General features: G+C 39.8%; 1 protein-coding gene and 1 non-coding gene across 2 annotated transcripts; both read right to left on the bottom strand.

The window, feature by feature from the left end:
• Positions 1–430: 430 nt before the first annotated feature.
• shrprbck1r (sharpin and rbck1 related) lies at positions 431–12,379 on the bottom strand. Its single transcript, XM_044339719.1, has 14 exons — positions 11,564–12,379; positions 9,769–9,943; positions 8,346–8,423; positions 7,943–8,084; positions 7,708–7,798; positions 7,279–7,600; positions 6,622–6,722; positions 6,203–6,373; positions 4,278–4,438; positions 3,978–4,089; positions 3,131–3,310; positions 2,687–2,785; positions 2,267–2,410; positions 431–1,980 (listed from the first exon to the last, which is right to left on the bottom strand). Exons 1-14 carry the CDS (start codon positions 11,837–11,839, stop codon positions 1,900–1,902), a joined length of 2,133 nt encoding a protein of 710 aa, XP_044195654.1. The 5' UTR covers positions 11,840–12,379; the 3' UTR covers positions 431–1,899.
• A 762-nt stretch (positions 12,380–13,141) lies between these two features.
• Positions 13,142–13,214, bottom strand: trnar-ccg. Its single transcript has one exon. It is a non-coding gene; the product is annotated as a tRNA-Arg (tRNA).
• Between the last annotated feature and the right edge of the window lie 278 nt (positions 13,215–13,492).

Genomic DNA, 13,492 nt, shown 5'->3' with positions numbered 1-13,492 from the left:
ATTTTTACATTTAAAGATTGCTTGCAAAACATATAATACAGAATACAGAATAGTTTTAGAAATAGTGAGGTCACAAGTATTAGCTGACCAAACATTAAAAGGAAAGTCATCATTTGGATTTTTTATATCTAATGAATCAACTGATCAATTATATTTTCTATATAATACTTCCCAACATGAAGGTTCAAACACTGTTTCAAAGTATCTAAAATTCCTAGAATAAAATTCTGGAGAGGCAATAGTGAATCCTTTCTCTCTCTATTTATTCTGATAGCTTCATCCTTTTATTGGGTAGGAATGATAACTGATGACTTCATTGAGACAATGTTCCCCTTCAGTTTTCTAAGTTTCCCAAAGTGAAAATGCTTAGGCATGTTCACAAACTTTCAGATACCATTCATTCAATTGGACATAAAACAATACAAAGAAGTCCAGTTTAAAGGGTGTTTATTGATCATTAAGGCACAACGGTACATCAGCAACACAGTGCTGACATTTGAACACAAGTAACAGTTAAGTTATTCATGGCTTGTCAGTGCAGGGCAGTAGTGTAGTCCAGGGTATACTGTGGTATTTAATCTTATTTTTTCTGAGTGAACAGAGGGTCTTCTCCTGGTTAAGAATATGTTGTGAAAATCCATTAACTTATTAGAATAACAAATTCATGCATACATGAATTAGAAAATATTCAAAATATTACCATGGATAGAAAACTTTCACAGACCATAAAAAACAGGAAAAGCCATTTAGTAAGCCAGCTAATACCACCATGCACCTTATAAATAATATTTGGGTTCCTTAACGGAAATATGAGCTTATCAACTAAATGTGTACATGTGCCTTCTCTTATAGATAATATTCAAGTATTGCAATTAATAGTTGACTATTAATCAATACACTCTCTCATTTATCGTAGCATGTCAGTATTCAATTCTCAGCTGATCAGCAGACACTGTCTCAGTGACCTTTTCACCCCCAGGCTGCACCGCTTGTTAAATTCAGACATATGCGAGTGACAAACAAAATGTGATCAGACTGGTTTCACTGAAAGTCAGATGGTAAAAACAACAGATGAATGCTGATTAATAAGCAGACACACACTCATTTCAAACCTCTTTGGTGACAAAGCACACACGCAGTCACACTATCACGCAGACACAAAAAATATACAACTATATAGAACTCCACAGACTCATAAGTCTGATCTATTTCATTGCCAAGAATAGCATATCAAGGACTAACAAGGATTTCATCACATTTCTCAGAAAACTTCATCATAAACACCCTGCTACAGCTTTTGTGCACAAGAATAAGGCCACTTCACTTTAATTTAATGCATCCAGGTACAGTATGTAACTACCAAAACAGAACACTGTTCTCTGTATCGCTACATTTGCAGTGCAGTCATTTGAAAAGGCACCACACGCAATAAAAGTTGATACTTTCAGAGCATACTTCTAACCACACTTCTCATCGTTACCGCCAAATGTGACAGTTTAATTTATGTTGGTCACTGAAATGTTGAAATCATACATCCCTCGTTTCCTTGCTTATGAGATGCAGATCTTGATGCCAACATGCAGTACCAGTCAAAAGTTTGTGTAGACTTTCTCATTCTGGGAAAGTGTGTACAAACTTTTGACTGGTACTGTATACTTTCTGTTATTATGATAACACCGAAAAGCCACATATTATTTTGTTATGGTTAGAAATTTGCAAAGAGGAAACTGAGAATGTCTCCAGTTATAAGAATAGGGATGCATTTTATGTATCAAACCTGCAATTTTGGCTTAAATATACCTTTTTATGTGCATTATTCCTCTTTTCCCTGTAACAGACAATAGTTTGTTTCAAGTTCAATCCCTCATTCCCTTCTACAATCAGCTACTCTGGACATTCTCAGTGACAGTTTTGACATTTGGGATGGCATTTCTGATTGTTGACGTTGCAGCGACATCCTCCACTGGTGTCTCCAGGACCCTTGGAAAGGACCAGAGTAAGAACCTTTGAATTATCATGCAAATAAAAACTTGTCTTTTAACAACAAGGTCTGGATGTATACCTTCATTAGGGTCAAAACATAAAAAACAAAACATGAGGGGAGACTTTTCTGTATTGATACTATCTAACCAAAGTTAATTTATCATACTGCCATTCCACAGATGTAGACCATTAACAAATAATTGAGGACAGGTAGGTACATTTGTTAAGTTGATGCAATGACATGTGGATGAGACATGCAAGAAAAGCAGGAAAGATTTCTTACCCCTGGACCCCAGCGGGGCCCTCTGGTGACCCAGCAGATCTCAGTGTGACAGACAGTGCAGCGCAGCCAATCACATCCGTCCCTCTTCTGCACAATGATGCCGCACTGGGGACAGTGCATTGCCTCCCCTGACTGCACCAGAGTCTGTTAGTGAAACACAAAGAGAGTAAGATAGAGAACAAAAGATCAAGAGGAAGAAAGAAGGAAGGTGAAATGGGAGGAAGTGGTTAAGTGATGCCTCTTTCTGCTCTGTAAGCACATAGAACACAACGCCATCGACCTCTGGACGTTAACATAATTGATATCTGCAGTTAATTATGGATTGGCTGTGCCACAGACAAATTCTGCTCAACTTAACATTTAACAGCAGTTCAAAAATAGAGTTAGACAGTATATACACAGGAGCCTTTTACAGCTCACCTTGAGTAGATGTGTTGTCCGTCTTGCAGCAGAGTCATTTATAGCACGAGCTGCAAGATCATCCTGGTATTGCTTACAATTCATTCCCTCATGGATAAACTGAGGAGAGAAGAATAAAAGCAACAGGGACAGAAAAAGATATTGAGTCTCTTGATGCATAAAGATAGAGTCATTTATGTCTTTAAACAGCAGTTAGCCTGAGGCGACCAAGTGGAAATGTGACCTCTCTCAGCTGTGTAGTGTCACTGGCTTCTTTCAAAGGACTTGTCATTAATTAGCTCTGACTGATTGATTAACATGGTGCAATCTTAACCCCACTTGTGCCATAGTTATATGTATGTGCATGTTTACATGCACTTTTAACACATCTTGTCATGTGTTCACAACAAGACAACTTCCTCAAAATGATGTTGTTTGTGTGTATATACTGTATATATTTAATACCTTGCAAATCAGGCAGTTGTGTTTCTTGCAGACAGGGCAGTGGAAGACATTGACTGTGTCCTCGTACACACACCAGCCTGGACAGTCTGGAGTGGCGCAGTGGTAGCTGCCCTCACATCGAGACTCTGCCACTGACAGACCTCTCTGCAGCCAGCGCTCATACTCCTCTGCAGGAACCAACTGTTAATGACAAAAGGGAAACAAAGCGGAGAGGCTAGTTAACGCAAGTAATGTGAGCAAAAGGTTATAATCTGAGTTACAAATTTGAGTCCTAAAAGCAGGTGAACAAAACAACAGCTTGTTTCTACTTTATGCGATTAGATTAAGGTGTATAGTCAGTTTTTTTAGGGCAAAGATGTCCAGTAGTATGACTGGCTGTCTAGCCCTTTTCTAACAAGATATCCTGTTTCTTTTCAATTAACCATCAAGCTATTGCCTGTCTTCAGCAGTCCTGGTTGGATCACAGTTTATTGTGCAACATTTAGCAGCTGTGGCCATGTGGAGCGGATGGCTAACTGTTGCTTAATGTCAGCTGGGCCACCGTCTGGGTCAAAAACAAATCCCTGTAGTAGCTCTGTCTCCTTAGCTACTTCTGAGAGTGTTGAAATGAGATTTCCAATAGCTTTGTACAGCTCAAAATAAGTGAGTTGTGGTAATAGATGACAATGACCTACTAATTTGATTTTGCTAGCTATAAATTACAAGACAATGTAGACTAAGCTTGACTTACATTTTTTGATGGTATGATGGTTAAGGATGCTAATATTACCTGCTAATACAGTAGTTAGAACTGCACTGTATCTCAGCCAGGTGTGTCAGATCAAAGGTGTTTGTTGGTGTAACTCACAGCTCTGATCTCCCTCTCCTGCAGGGAACAGGTACAGGCATACGTGTCATCTCTGTAGGGACAGGGCACCTCCGGCTCCTCACTCAGCATGATGACTGAACGTAAGCAGTCTCTGGGCAAGCACAAGCACAAACAATAGCCTATCACAGTTATTTAATCAGACTAGGGAAAAAAATCTTGTCATGTTACTTGCACTGCTCCAGCACAGACACTGACCCTTCTTGCCCCAAACTCTTTCCCTTTTTCCCTCCCTTGACAAGACACCTCGCATCCTTAATTCCCCTTCTTCACAAATCTTACCTGCAGAAGCAGTGGAGACACTCCCTCAGCAGCACACCGTCCCCTGGCTGTAGCTCCACGTAGCAGATCTTACAGTCTACATGCTCTGGGTTAGGCACCAAGTCCTGGCCATCCATCATCACCATCCGTGCAAAATTCTCCCTGCGCTCCGCTTCCTTTGCCTGGGACAAGGAGCGGTGTTGTTGGGGGTATTAAACGTATGTTACGTATACCACTTCCTTTCAGGTTTGGTCATGAGGGGCATAATGAGTTTAGTAATGCACAAGACCAGGTATTTTTGGAGACAATAACAATTATTATTCCTCACACACATACATACACACACAGACACACACTTTGTTTACCGTATAAACATTTATTTATTATTTTAATCTGTTTGACAGTATATACAATTACACAGTGCAAAGTTAAAAACTAGGCTAATACATTCAATTCTGTGACAACCGCCATTTTAAGAGTTCATTAAAAAGTCACTTGATGCTAAAAGTCAACAGTGATCATGATTGTCCTGCTTGATTGTCAATACAAGGAAATGTCTTTCATAGTCTTTTCACTAGAGCCTGACCAACATACAGTATATTGGTGGGGACAAAGATGTCTCTTATTAAGTGTTCATGTAGAAAAAAAACCTTTTTTAGAAAAAAAAATGTCAGTTATTGGTGTTGAAGTCCAGTATGTGTCAGGCTCTACTGCTTCACAGGAGCAGTGTTGATTCAAGTCTACAAAAGCACACAGATTTTGATATAAGAATACAAAGATTTTGGGGGGTTTTTTGGTATTTTTTTGGCATATATTGTTAAATAGGTGCACAACTTTCAGTAAATCTTGCATAAATAAACATTGAGTGTGTGTATGCCTGTGTGTGTGTGTGTTTGTGTGTGTGTGTGTGTGTGTGTGTGCGCGCGTGTTCAGTAGTCCTGGTCCAGGTTAAACAGGATTGAGTTGTTTTGAGCCCCAGCACTCCTCAGCACCTCTCTTCTCCCTTTCTCCTTCAAAAAAACAGAGACAGAAGAGAAGAGAGTCAACCTGAGAGAGCCTCACCTAATATCTACCGCCATTCCCCACCATTGTGACCATTTCTTTCATGTTATGTTTTAATATAGCAGGCAAGAGTCACATAGCATTTGCAAAATAATTCTGTGTATGATTTGACTATTAATGGACAAATTAGAGGAACTTGATACCCTGTCAAAAGATGAGTAACAATGAGTGTCAAGTTTGGAAAGCACAGTGAGGTATTTTAAGCTCAGTGTACTGAACATATTCTTCTGCAGTTCACAATGTAATGGAAAAAGCCTGATAAACAACTTGACTACATCACAGGAAATTTCCATCATCGGCAGTCCAAACACATTAAAAGGAATTATGTTAATGATAATGTGTAAAAAGAATTTGAAATAAAGAGAAAGCTGTTAATGCAGACAGTAAAAATTTAAACCTCATCATTATATAAAAAAGTGCAGTAGAAAGCTGTGGATTATCTGTTACCTTTGCAAATAGTAATGCAATTTCTAGTTTCTATCTGAATAGAAAGGATATCTTCCACAGTTTTCTAATGCAATTTTTTTTTCCATATGTGTACATAAAAGCAAGTTTCCTCACTTTATTATTTTCCTTATTTTTTCACCTTTTTACCAAATACTATTTGACCCATATCTGCTCTTTATCTGTATGTAATGGTCACCAAATGGTAAGTCTGCCTTTTTAATTTTACGTGGAGCAGAGTGTTTGTGCTGGTGTAATTTCTTTTTCACCCAGTGTCAGATGCCAAAATAAGGTTTTAATCTAAGTGGGTGGAAGAAATTGTTGGTAGATGTGTACATACATGTGGGTGTAAGACTGTGGGTGGGTGCAAAGTTTCCCCAGTGGTACGTGTGTGTGTGTGTGTGTGTGTGTGTTTGTATGTGTTTGTGTGTTTTTCCTACCTGTTGGTACTGTCTGATAGCTTCCTTCTCCTGCTGGATCCGTCTGAGTTCCAGTGCGTCGGGTCGATATCCCCCCGGGATGACGTAGTTCTCAGGGCGATTTGTACTGCAGATCTCACAGCCCGGCCGCGTTGGTTTGTTAATATAAGTGCAAGAGGGGCATGACCAACCCTGAAGCACAGATGAGCACGTTTATTCTTTATGTTTAATTAGTCTTGTTGAACTTTACCATTTATCTTTTCAGTAGTTGTCTCCTGTATGTTTTAACGTGTGAAAAAAGCCCTACATGCAAGTGATGGCTTATTAAATATTTTATCTTATGACATATTTGATCAAAACACTGACCATTTTAAGCTGTGTGTGAATAAAGAAACAATTAAACATACTTAAATCACAATACCATAACTCCTGTCTATTACCTGGATGGAGGTTGTGTTTGGACTCAGTGCTTCACTGAGTTGAGGCATCTCTAGGTTGATGAGATCCCTGATCTCACCGATGTTTCCTCTCTCTGATCCACCTAAAACATTTCAGGAGAAAATAATGTAGAAAGCAACCAGTATCAAATCTGCATGCACATGTGTTTTCTCATTAAGCTTGTGTAGAAATGGCTTTGAATCTGTTTGATACATACATGCAAGTGCCCTTCTACACTAAAACAATTTTACCACTATGTGTTCTACTGACAACTTGGCTTTGTATAAGCACTGTGATTATGCTAGTACAATAAAATGGGTGTAATAATATGCTGTATCACATTGTATTCAGTATTGTTGCTGTGCTAAGATCATATCTTCTTTTATTGTTGTAGCATCTGGAAGTTTTTCTTTCACAGTATATTATAAAGCACTGCTTTTGTTTCGTGTGGTACTGCGGCTTTAAATAGGTCAGGCAATTTTCCGCTGATTCACTTCCAAGTCTAAAATATACTTTTAAAAAGACATATCCACAAGTGTACCACCACCGAATAAAAAAAGATAAACTTACTGTGTTCATTGAAACAGGAAAATTTAAACAATTCACAACTGTATGACCCACTGTGACAGACCGACATGCTAATTAATGCCCTCACTCACCAGTGTTGCTGCTGGTATTGAGTCTCGGGGGCAAGGTGGTGTAAGGTCTCCGATCTTGAGATACAGGGCCATTTGCAGAGGTAGGAAGGATGTGAGGTGTTGGGAGAGATAGAGACGGAGGTCCAAGGAGGAGGGCACTCTCCTGGTCCTGCTGGAGGGCCTGGAGTGTCAAGCGAGCATGGCGGGCTGACAGCAGGTACAGGAAAGCTGTGTCACCGTCCTGACGGACACCATATGAGGCCAAAGAGCGCTGGTCGGTGCACAGGCACTGGCCAATAACCCAGCGCTGCACCCGTGGGTGGAAGCCATACTCAAGGAACATCTGAGGTGATAGAAAGGGAAAGAGAGAGGGAGAAACCAACGTTTCAGGCAGAATGATCTGGATTCAGCAGGGCAAAAGTGAAGAAGAGAAACATTTTTCAGACTAACCTGCTGTTTCAGCACTGCGGTAGTCATATGTGGGAAAACTTTCACAGTGACGCAACAAGATGAAGAAGAATCCTCAACTATAACAGCCAAACTATTAGATAAAAGGAAACGCAAACCATCAGCCTTCAAATTGGTGATAGATTTAACAATAACTGTTAATAAGTCTATGATTGAACAAATTTTTCACTGTACACAATGTTTTGAAATTTTTAAATCTTAATAATCATCCTCCTACTTGATTTCAGTGTCTTCATAGTCTCTGGCAGAGGGTTGGATCTTGAGCGCGGCATGTTGACGGGCAAGCGTGGCAGCAAAGACAGAAGCAGACTGCATGTCACCTGCCTCTATGGCTCGGGTCAGCTCTATGCACGTTTCTTCTACAGATGGATACACACGTACATACACACATGCATGCACACGGAAACACAGACAGGCCCACACAGGTGAACATACAGGCAAGCGAGTGCAGAGGATGTTGCCATACCTCCAAACAGCCACTAGGGGGCTAACAATGATTCAATGAATGAATGAATGAATAAGTGAATAAATAGACATTAGTTTTCTGGATCCATGAGGTACAACTAAAAATACAATCAGATAACATTTGATAGAGGTAAAAAGATATTCAATATACTCACCCGTTCGTTGCAAGGCCGAGGTGTTCTGAAGATGGAGACCATCCAGTGGGCACTGTATACCATTATCTTGAGGGGCAACTGCCAATGAGAAATGTTGAAAAGTACTTAAACAAAGAGATACAAAACACAAGACAGAGACCAACAAGAGACATTAACTGTTCCACACTGTACAACAGACTTCTCTTATTGACTAATTTTGCTCTGTCTGTTGCCGTAGACTGAAATATTTAACTCTTTGTCTACACAGGGAAGTTAAATTTGCTAATTAGTCTGTTACACCCTCCTTTACAGCACTGAATCTACAAATTTTACATCAGCTTGGATGCACAAAAGGGAGGTCAGTCCTGAAAAACTCCCAATGTATAAGTCTGTAGAGCAGCCCAGACAATCCTCTCTTCTACATTTGGCTGTAATGATTAGCCAATTAATCCATTAATTGATCGGCAGTGAATGATCAGGAACTACTTAGATAATGGAATAATGGTTAGTCATTGGTCAGTCCTTTTCTAAAATGTGAGCATTTGAAGCTTTCCTGTCATACATTATAGTAAAACTGAATATGTTTAGATTTTGCTCCGTTGATCAGACAGAAGACATTTCAAGATCAATCACCTCGGACTAGCTGAGAAGGTATAACAGGCATTTTTCACTTTTTTCAGATATTTTATAGCCAAAATGATTAATCGACTAATCGAAAAAGTAACAGGCAGATAAATCGATGATGAAACTAATCATTAGTTGCAGCTCTAATCCTATGATGCTCCCAGGCCAACCAAGAAATGTAGATCTTTATGCAAGTCCTCGATCTCATCCTGAGGTCTCCTCCCAGCTGGCTGAGCACAGTGAATCGCCCAAGGGGGATTCCAGAGGGACATTCCTGAATCGGCAGCACTTTCTGCTGCTGTTTAAAAGTTCAATAAGATAGTCATAAAGCCACAGTCATCCATCTGCATACATTTATTTGAATGCCATTGTGATGTCAGCCCAAAGTGGTTATAAAAGTATGTAAGTTTTTATTATTACACAATTACATTCACAACTTTTATGTACTTTATTAGAGAGTGAGTGGGCAAACAAGGGCATATTATGTAAGTAAGCGCAGGGAAATTTATTGAAATTCCCACTGAAGCCAAAATATGAAGCTCGGTTACAGTGGTTGAGATTGATTATAGTGATATTAACAAGCAACCAGCGAAGCACTGAAAGGCTCTTTTGTTCAAATAAATAAATAAATAACCAAACAGTTCAATACGTCAGGCTCAGCTTGCACAAACTAAGTTTACTAAAGGGCAAATGAATTCCACCCCTTGATAATACATAACAAATGTGTAGGTTTAAATGTTCACATTTGCCTTGTTACAAGGCATTAAATATTTACCTATTTCTCCATCTTTTTGAGTGTTTGGCAAGAAGGGTGACTGACCTCTGTGTGCTTCTCTCAATGATGACATCACCACGGTAGCCCACTCTTGGGCCTCCTGCTCACAGCGAAAGTTGAAACTAATGCGGTCATGTGGAGGTGCCGCTAAACTCAGCTCGTGGCACTTTGGTGACTTCACCTCATAGTTTACCGTCCTCAAATCATACTCTGCGATGGTCTGGATGTAAAGAGGAAGAGAGAGCGAGAATGAGAGGACATGAGGTAGAGGGAATTGGGGAAGCAAAACGATGTACGCCTTTGTCTGAATCATAGGTTACGTCATGCTAAAAAGGCAAATACATGCCTTACTGCATGAGTGCATTTGTACTTGGTTTGGCAATATTGTAATATTGTGGCTGTAACAAACTTAGAAATGGAAGTGTTACAGTAGGTAACTAATAAAACCTCAACCAATGATAAGAATGAACAGAATTATACTGTGGCTCTTAGTCAACACTTGGTCAATTTACCAATTAATCAGCTGGTAGAAAATTACTGTGACCATAATTTTGGTAAACGGTGAATCGTTTAAGTCATTTTAACATTTCAACTGATTATCTTTTGGTTTTAGGACAAAAAAAACAATAAATCAACAATGAAAGTAATCATTAGTTGTAGCCCAACTGTAGATGTAACAATAACATATAACATTTATCTTATCCCAAAAGACAAAACTAAAGTGTTTGAATCTAACTTTTTCCGTGCCTTTGTATTGTATTGCATTATACTTAGAGGTGCTTCTAATATTTTGTCCACAACCCTAACCCTAAACACCTCTCAGTATAACACAAAATAATTCAACGCCACAAACTAAAGGCCCCAAAATTACCATAACGTTGAATCATCACCTCAAACAACAATACAGGCTCTGTATTTAACTCTGCCGGGTAACTTTCAGAACAGCCAGAGCTGTCATGCTCAAGGACACCTCAGCAGGATGGGTGTTTGTCAATATGGTGGCTTTAACCTTTGTCCTCTAGGTCAGTGATTCCCAACCTAAATCTGAGGGGGTCCATAGATGATTCATAGGATAATAAACAAGACAAACAGTAGTATCATCTGATTTTTCTCTTTCCAGGCCTGTAAAAAACCTGTAATGAGAGGTCGGGTTTATTGCTTAGTTTCACAGGATCACAAGCAATGCTGGATAACCAAAACAGGCAGCTGCCCTGGGCCCCAGCCCCTTGGAGAGACTGAAGGCTCCAGGTTCACTGTGTTGCAATTAAGTTTGTGGTTATTGCAAGTTTTTGGGGTAAAATATACCAAAAAACACTCATAACCAATCTTCTCTTGTCTCAAAGAGACATTTTAATACCTTGACTATTATATTATGTTTACACAATGCATACTAATATGATAAAATGTTCGAAACAAATATAAATATGCCCTGAATTAAATTAACACAAACTAACCCAAAGCAAACCTGGAGCAAAATGAGATTTAAGCAGCAAAATATAAAAAAGCTCCGACTGTTTGTCTGCTTTATTTTCTGGAGGCTACCTGATGGGTGCCTTGCATACATAATGAACAGAAAAAAAGAGTGGAGGGGGTCAATAGGGGCCCACAGGTTATTTTTGCTCTCAGAGTCTAGCGCTGGTCACAAGCCAAAAAAGTTGGAAACCCCCGCTGGTCCCCATTAAAGTGAAATTCGTTTCACACACAAATCTTTGCACTACATGCCCCATCTAGCATTTTAAAAATGATGATGATATGATATGTTTTCATCAAACGGGGAGTTCCCCACTCATACACACATCAAAACAAGCCCAGCAGCACAGCTGTGTAGCTGGGAACTCACCACACTCCGGCCAGTCCCGGTGCTGTCCTGCAGCGACAGCCGGAATTCCCCGGATTTCCCCGGGTCCATGCTGAGCTGCAGGCGGAGTGACTCATCACCTGCTCCCGGAAGACACAGCGGCCGAATACCCGAATGGCACACCGACACCCGCACCGACATGAGGACTGTGAGGCAGCCCAGTTGAGACTGCGAGGCCCCATGGTGGTGCGACGGAGCGGCGGACTGGTCCGGTGTGAGACCGGCGGTGTGAGTCCACCCGTCCGAGCTCAGCGACATTCTGCCCGCAGACTCATGTAGAGAAGAAATACAGGGTTGTTTATTTACCTCCTGTCCTCACGTTGTTACCAGCCCTTTAGTTTAAGTATCTTCCCTCTCACAGCGTTGGTAACATCCTGTCTCGTCGCTGGATGTTTTAATCAGCACACTGACAACAGGAAGCAAGTGCGTAGTCTGACAACTGTTTGGAGCGACTTCCAGAAACTCTCCAGTCCAAGTGAGAGGTTTAATGGTCTCCTCTTCCGTTTTAGCTAAAGCTCCGATACAGGCAGATCTGACGTTTCTTTTCCCACTCTAATAGCTTCCTACACCGTACCAATTACCCTTCTAACATCAAGGTTAGTGTATTAGTATCGTTACATAATGGTAACACTGTCTGAGTGTTTTGATAGTGGTGCGTATGCTTTCACTTCGCTTTGCGCATGCGCTACTGGTATGGTGACGTGTGCTGTTGTAATATTCATGAGGGTTGTTGCTTTTATTAGCTGTATGACAAGTTAGCTGGTTTTCCCCTCCGTTGGCTTTTGGTTACCATCACAAGGTGATGCATATTAGGTCTCCCACAGACAGATGTTTTAAGTCTGCTGTTATAACGTAGTGCAGTTGAAACATGTAGGTGTTTCACAGTATACAGCATGTGTATGTGTGTGTGTGTGTGTGTGTGTGTCTGTGTGTGTGTGTGTGTGTGTGTATGTGTATGTGTGTGTGTATGTGTGTGTAGGCAGGCAACATATTTGACCACAAAGGGGCAGCAAAGCATCCCATATAATAAAATATATATTTATATATATACTGTATATCTTTGTCCTACATTCTCTCTTCTTTTCTTTATGAATCTGAAATCAGTTTTTGACATGTTCTGCAATTTCTTAGAATCCATTTATTACAAGTCTATACTGTAACTTGTAGCTTACATATTTATAAACATTTAAACACTAAAAAAATATAAACTATGATGTATAACTTTAGCATTAATGTTTGGCTGTCATATATTCAGAAGACACTGGTTGCAGTCATACAGCATTATAATGCACTGTAGTTATTAACTGGACTTGTACACAGTCTGGGAAGCCACTAATATCACTCTGGGTTGCAAAGTCTTGCATTCTTTCTAACTTTCTTAATATTTAGGCTCTTCACCAAGTTATCTGTGATACAAACATATTGCATAATAGGCCCATTTTTTAAATATCATTTAATTAATGTAAGAAACCTGTATGTCACAGTGTACTGTAGTCCACTTCATCTCTGCAGTATACTTGTGATTTTTCTTCATAGTCATTATAAATTTAGTGACATACACGATCCAGGTGGGACTCGAACCCACAATCCCCAGCTCCGGAGGCTGATGCCTTATCCATTAGGCCACTGGACCCCTGTGAGACAAAGAAATCAATCAATGTTTGTAGGTCTTGTGGGCTCAAACTGCATTTGTGGCAATATAGTACATCTTTGCTGGATGTTGATCCATTGTTGAATTACTGTACAGTACAAGTTGACTGTCATAAGTGAATGAATAATAATTAAAAAATGATCAAAAAACAAGATTATATGTGTCTTTCTTTGTTCTGATTGAAACGAACAACAGCAGGAAATACCTTCAAATACCTCCCTGTTGACCACTCACTTCCAAAATGAAGCTTTTTTTTTTTT

This window comes from Thunnus albacares, chromosome 21 (assembly GCF_914725855.1).
Source record: "Thunnus albacares chromosome 21, fThuAlb1.1, whole genome shotgun sequence".
In the NCBI taxonomy this organism is placed as follows: Eukaryota; Metazoa; Chordata; class Actinopteri; order Scombriformes; family Scombridae; genus Thunnus; species Thunnus albacares.
Note: the sequence above shows the minus strand (reverse complement) of the source record. Positions and strands in the feature narration are given on the sequence as shown.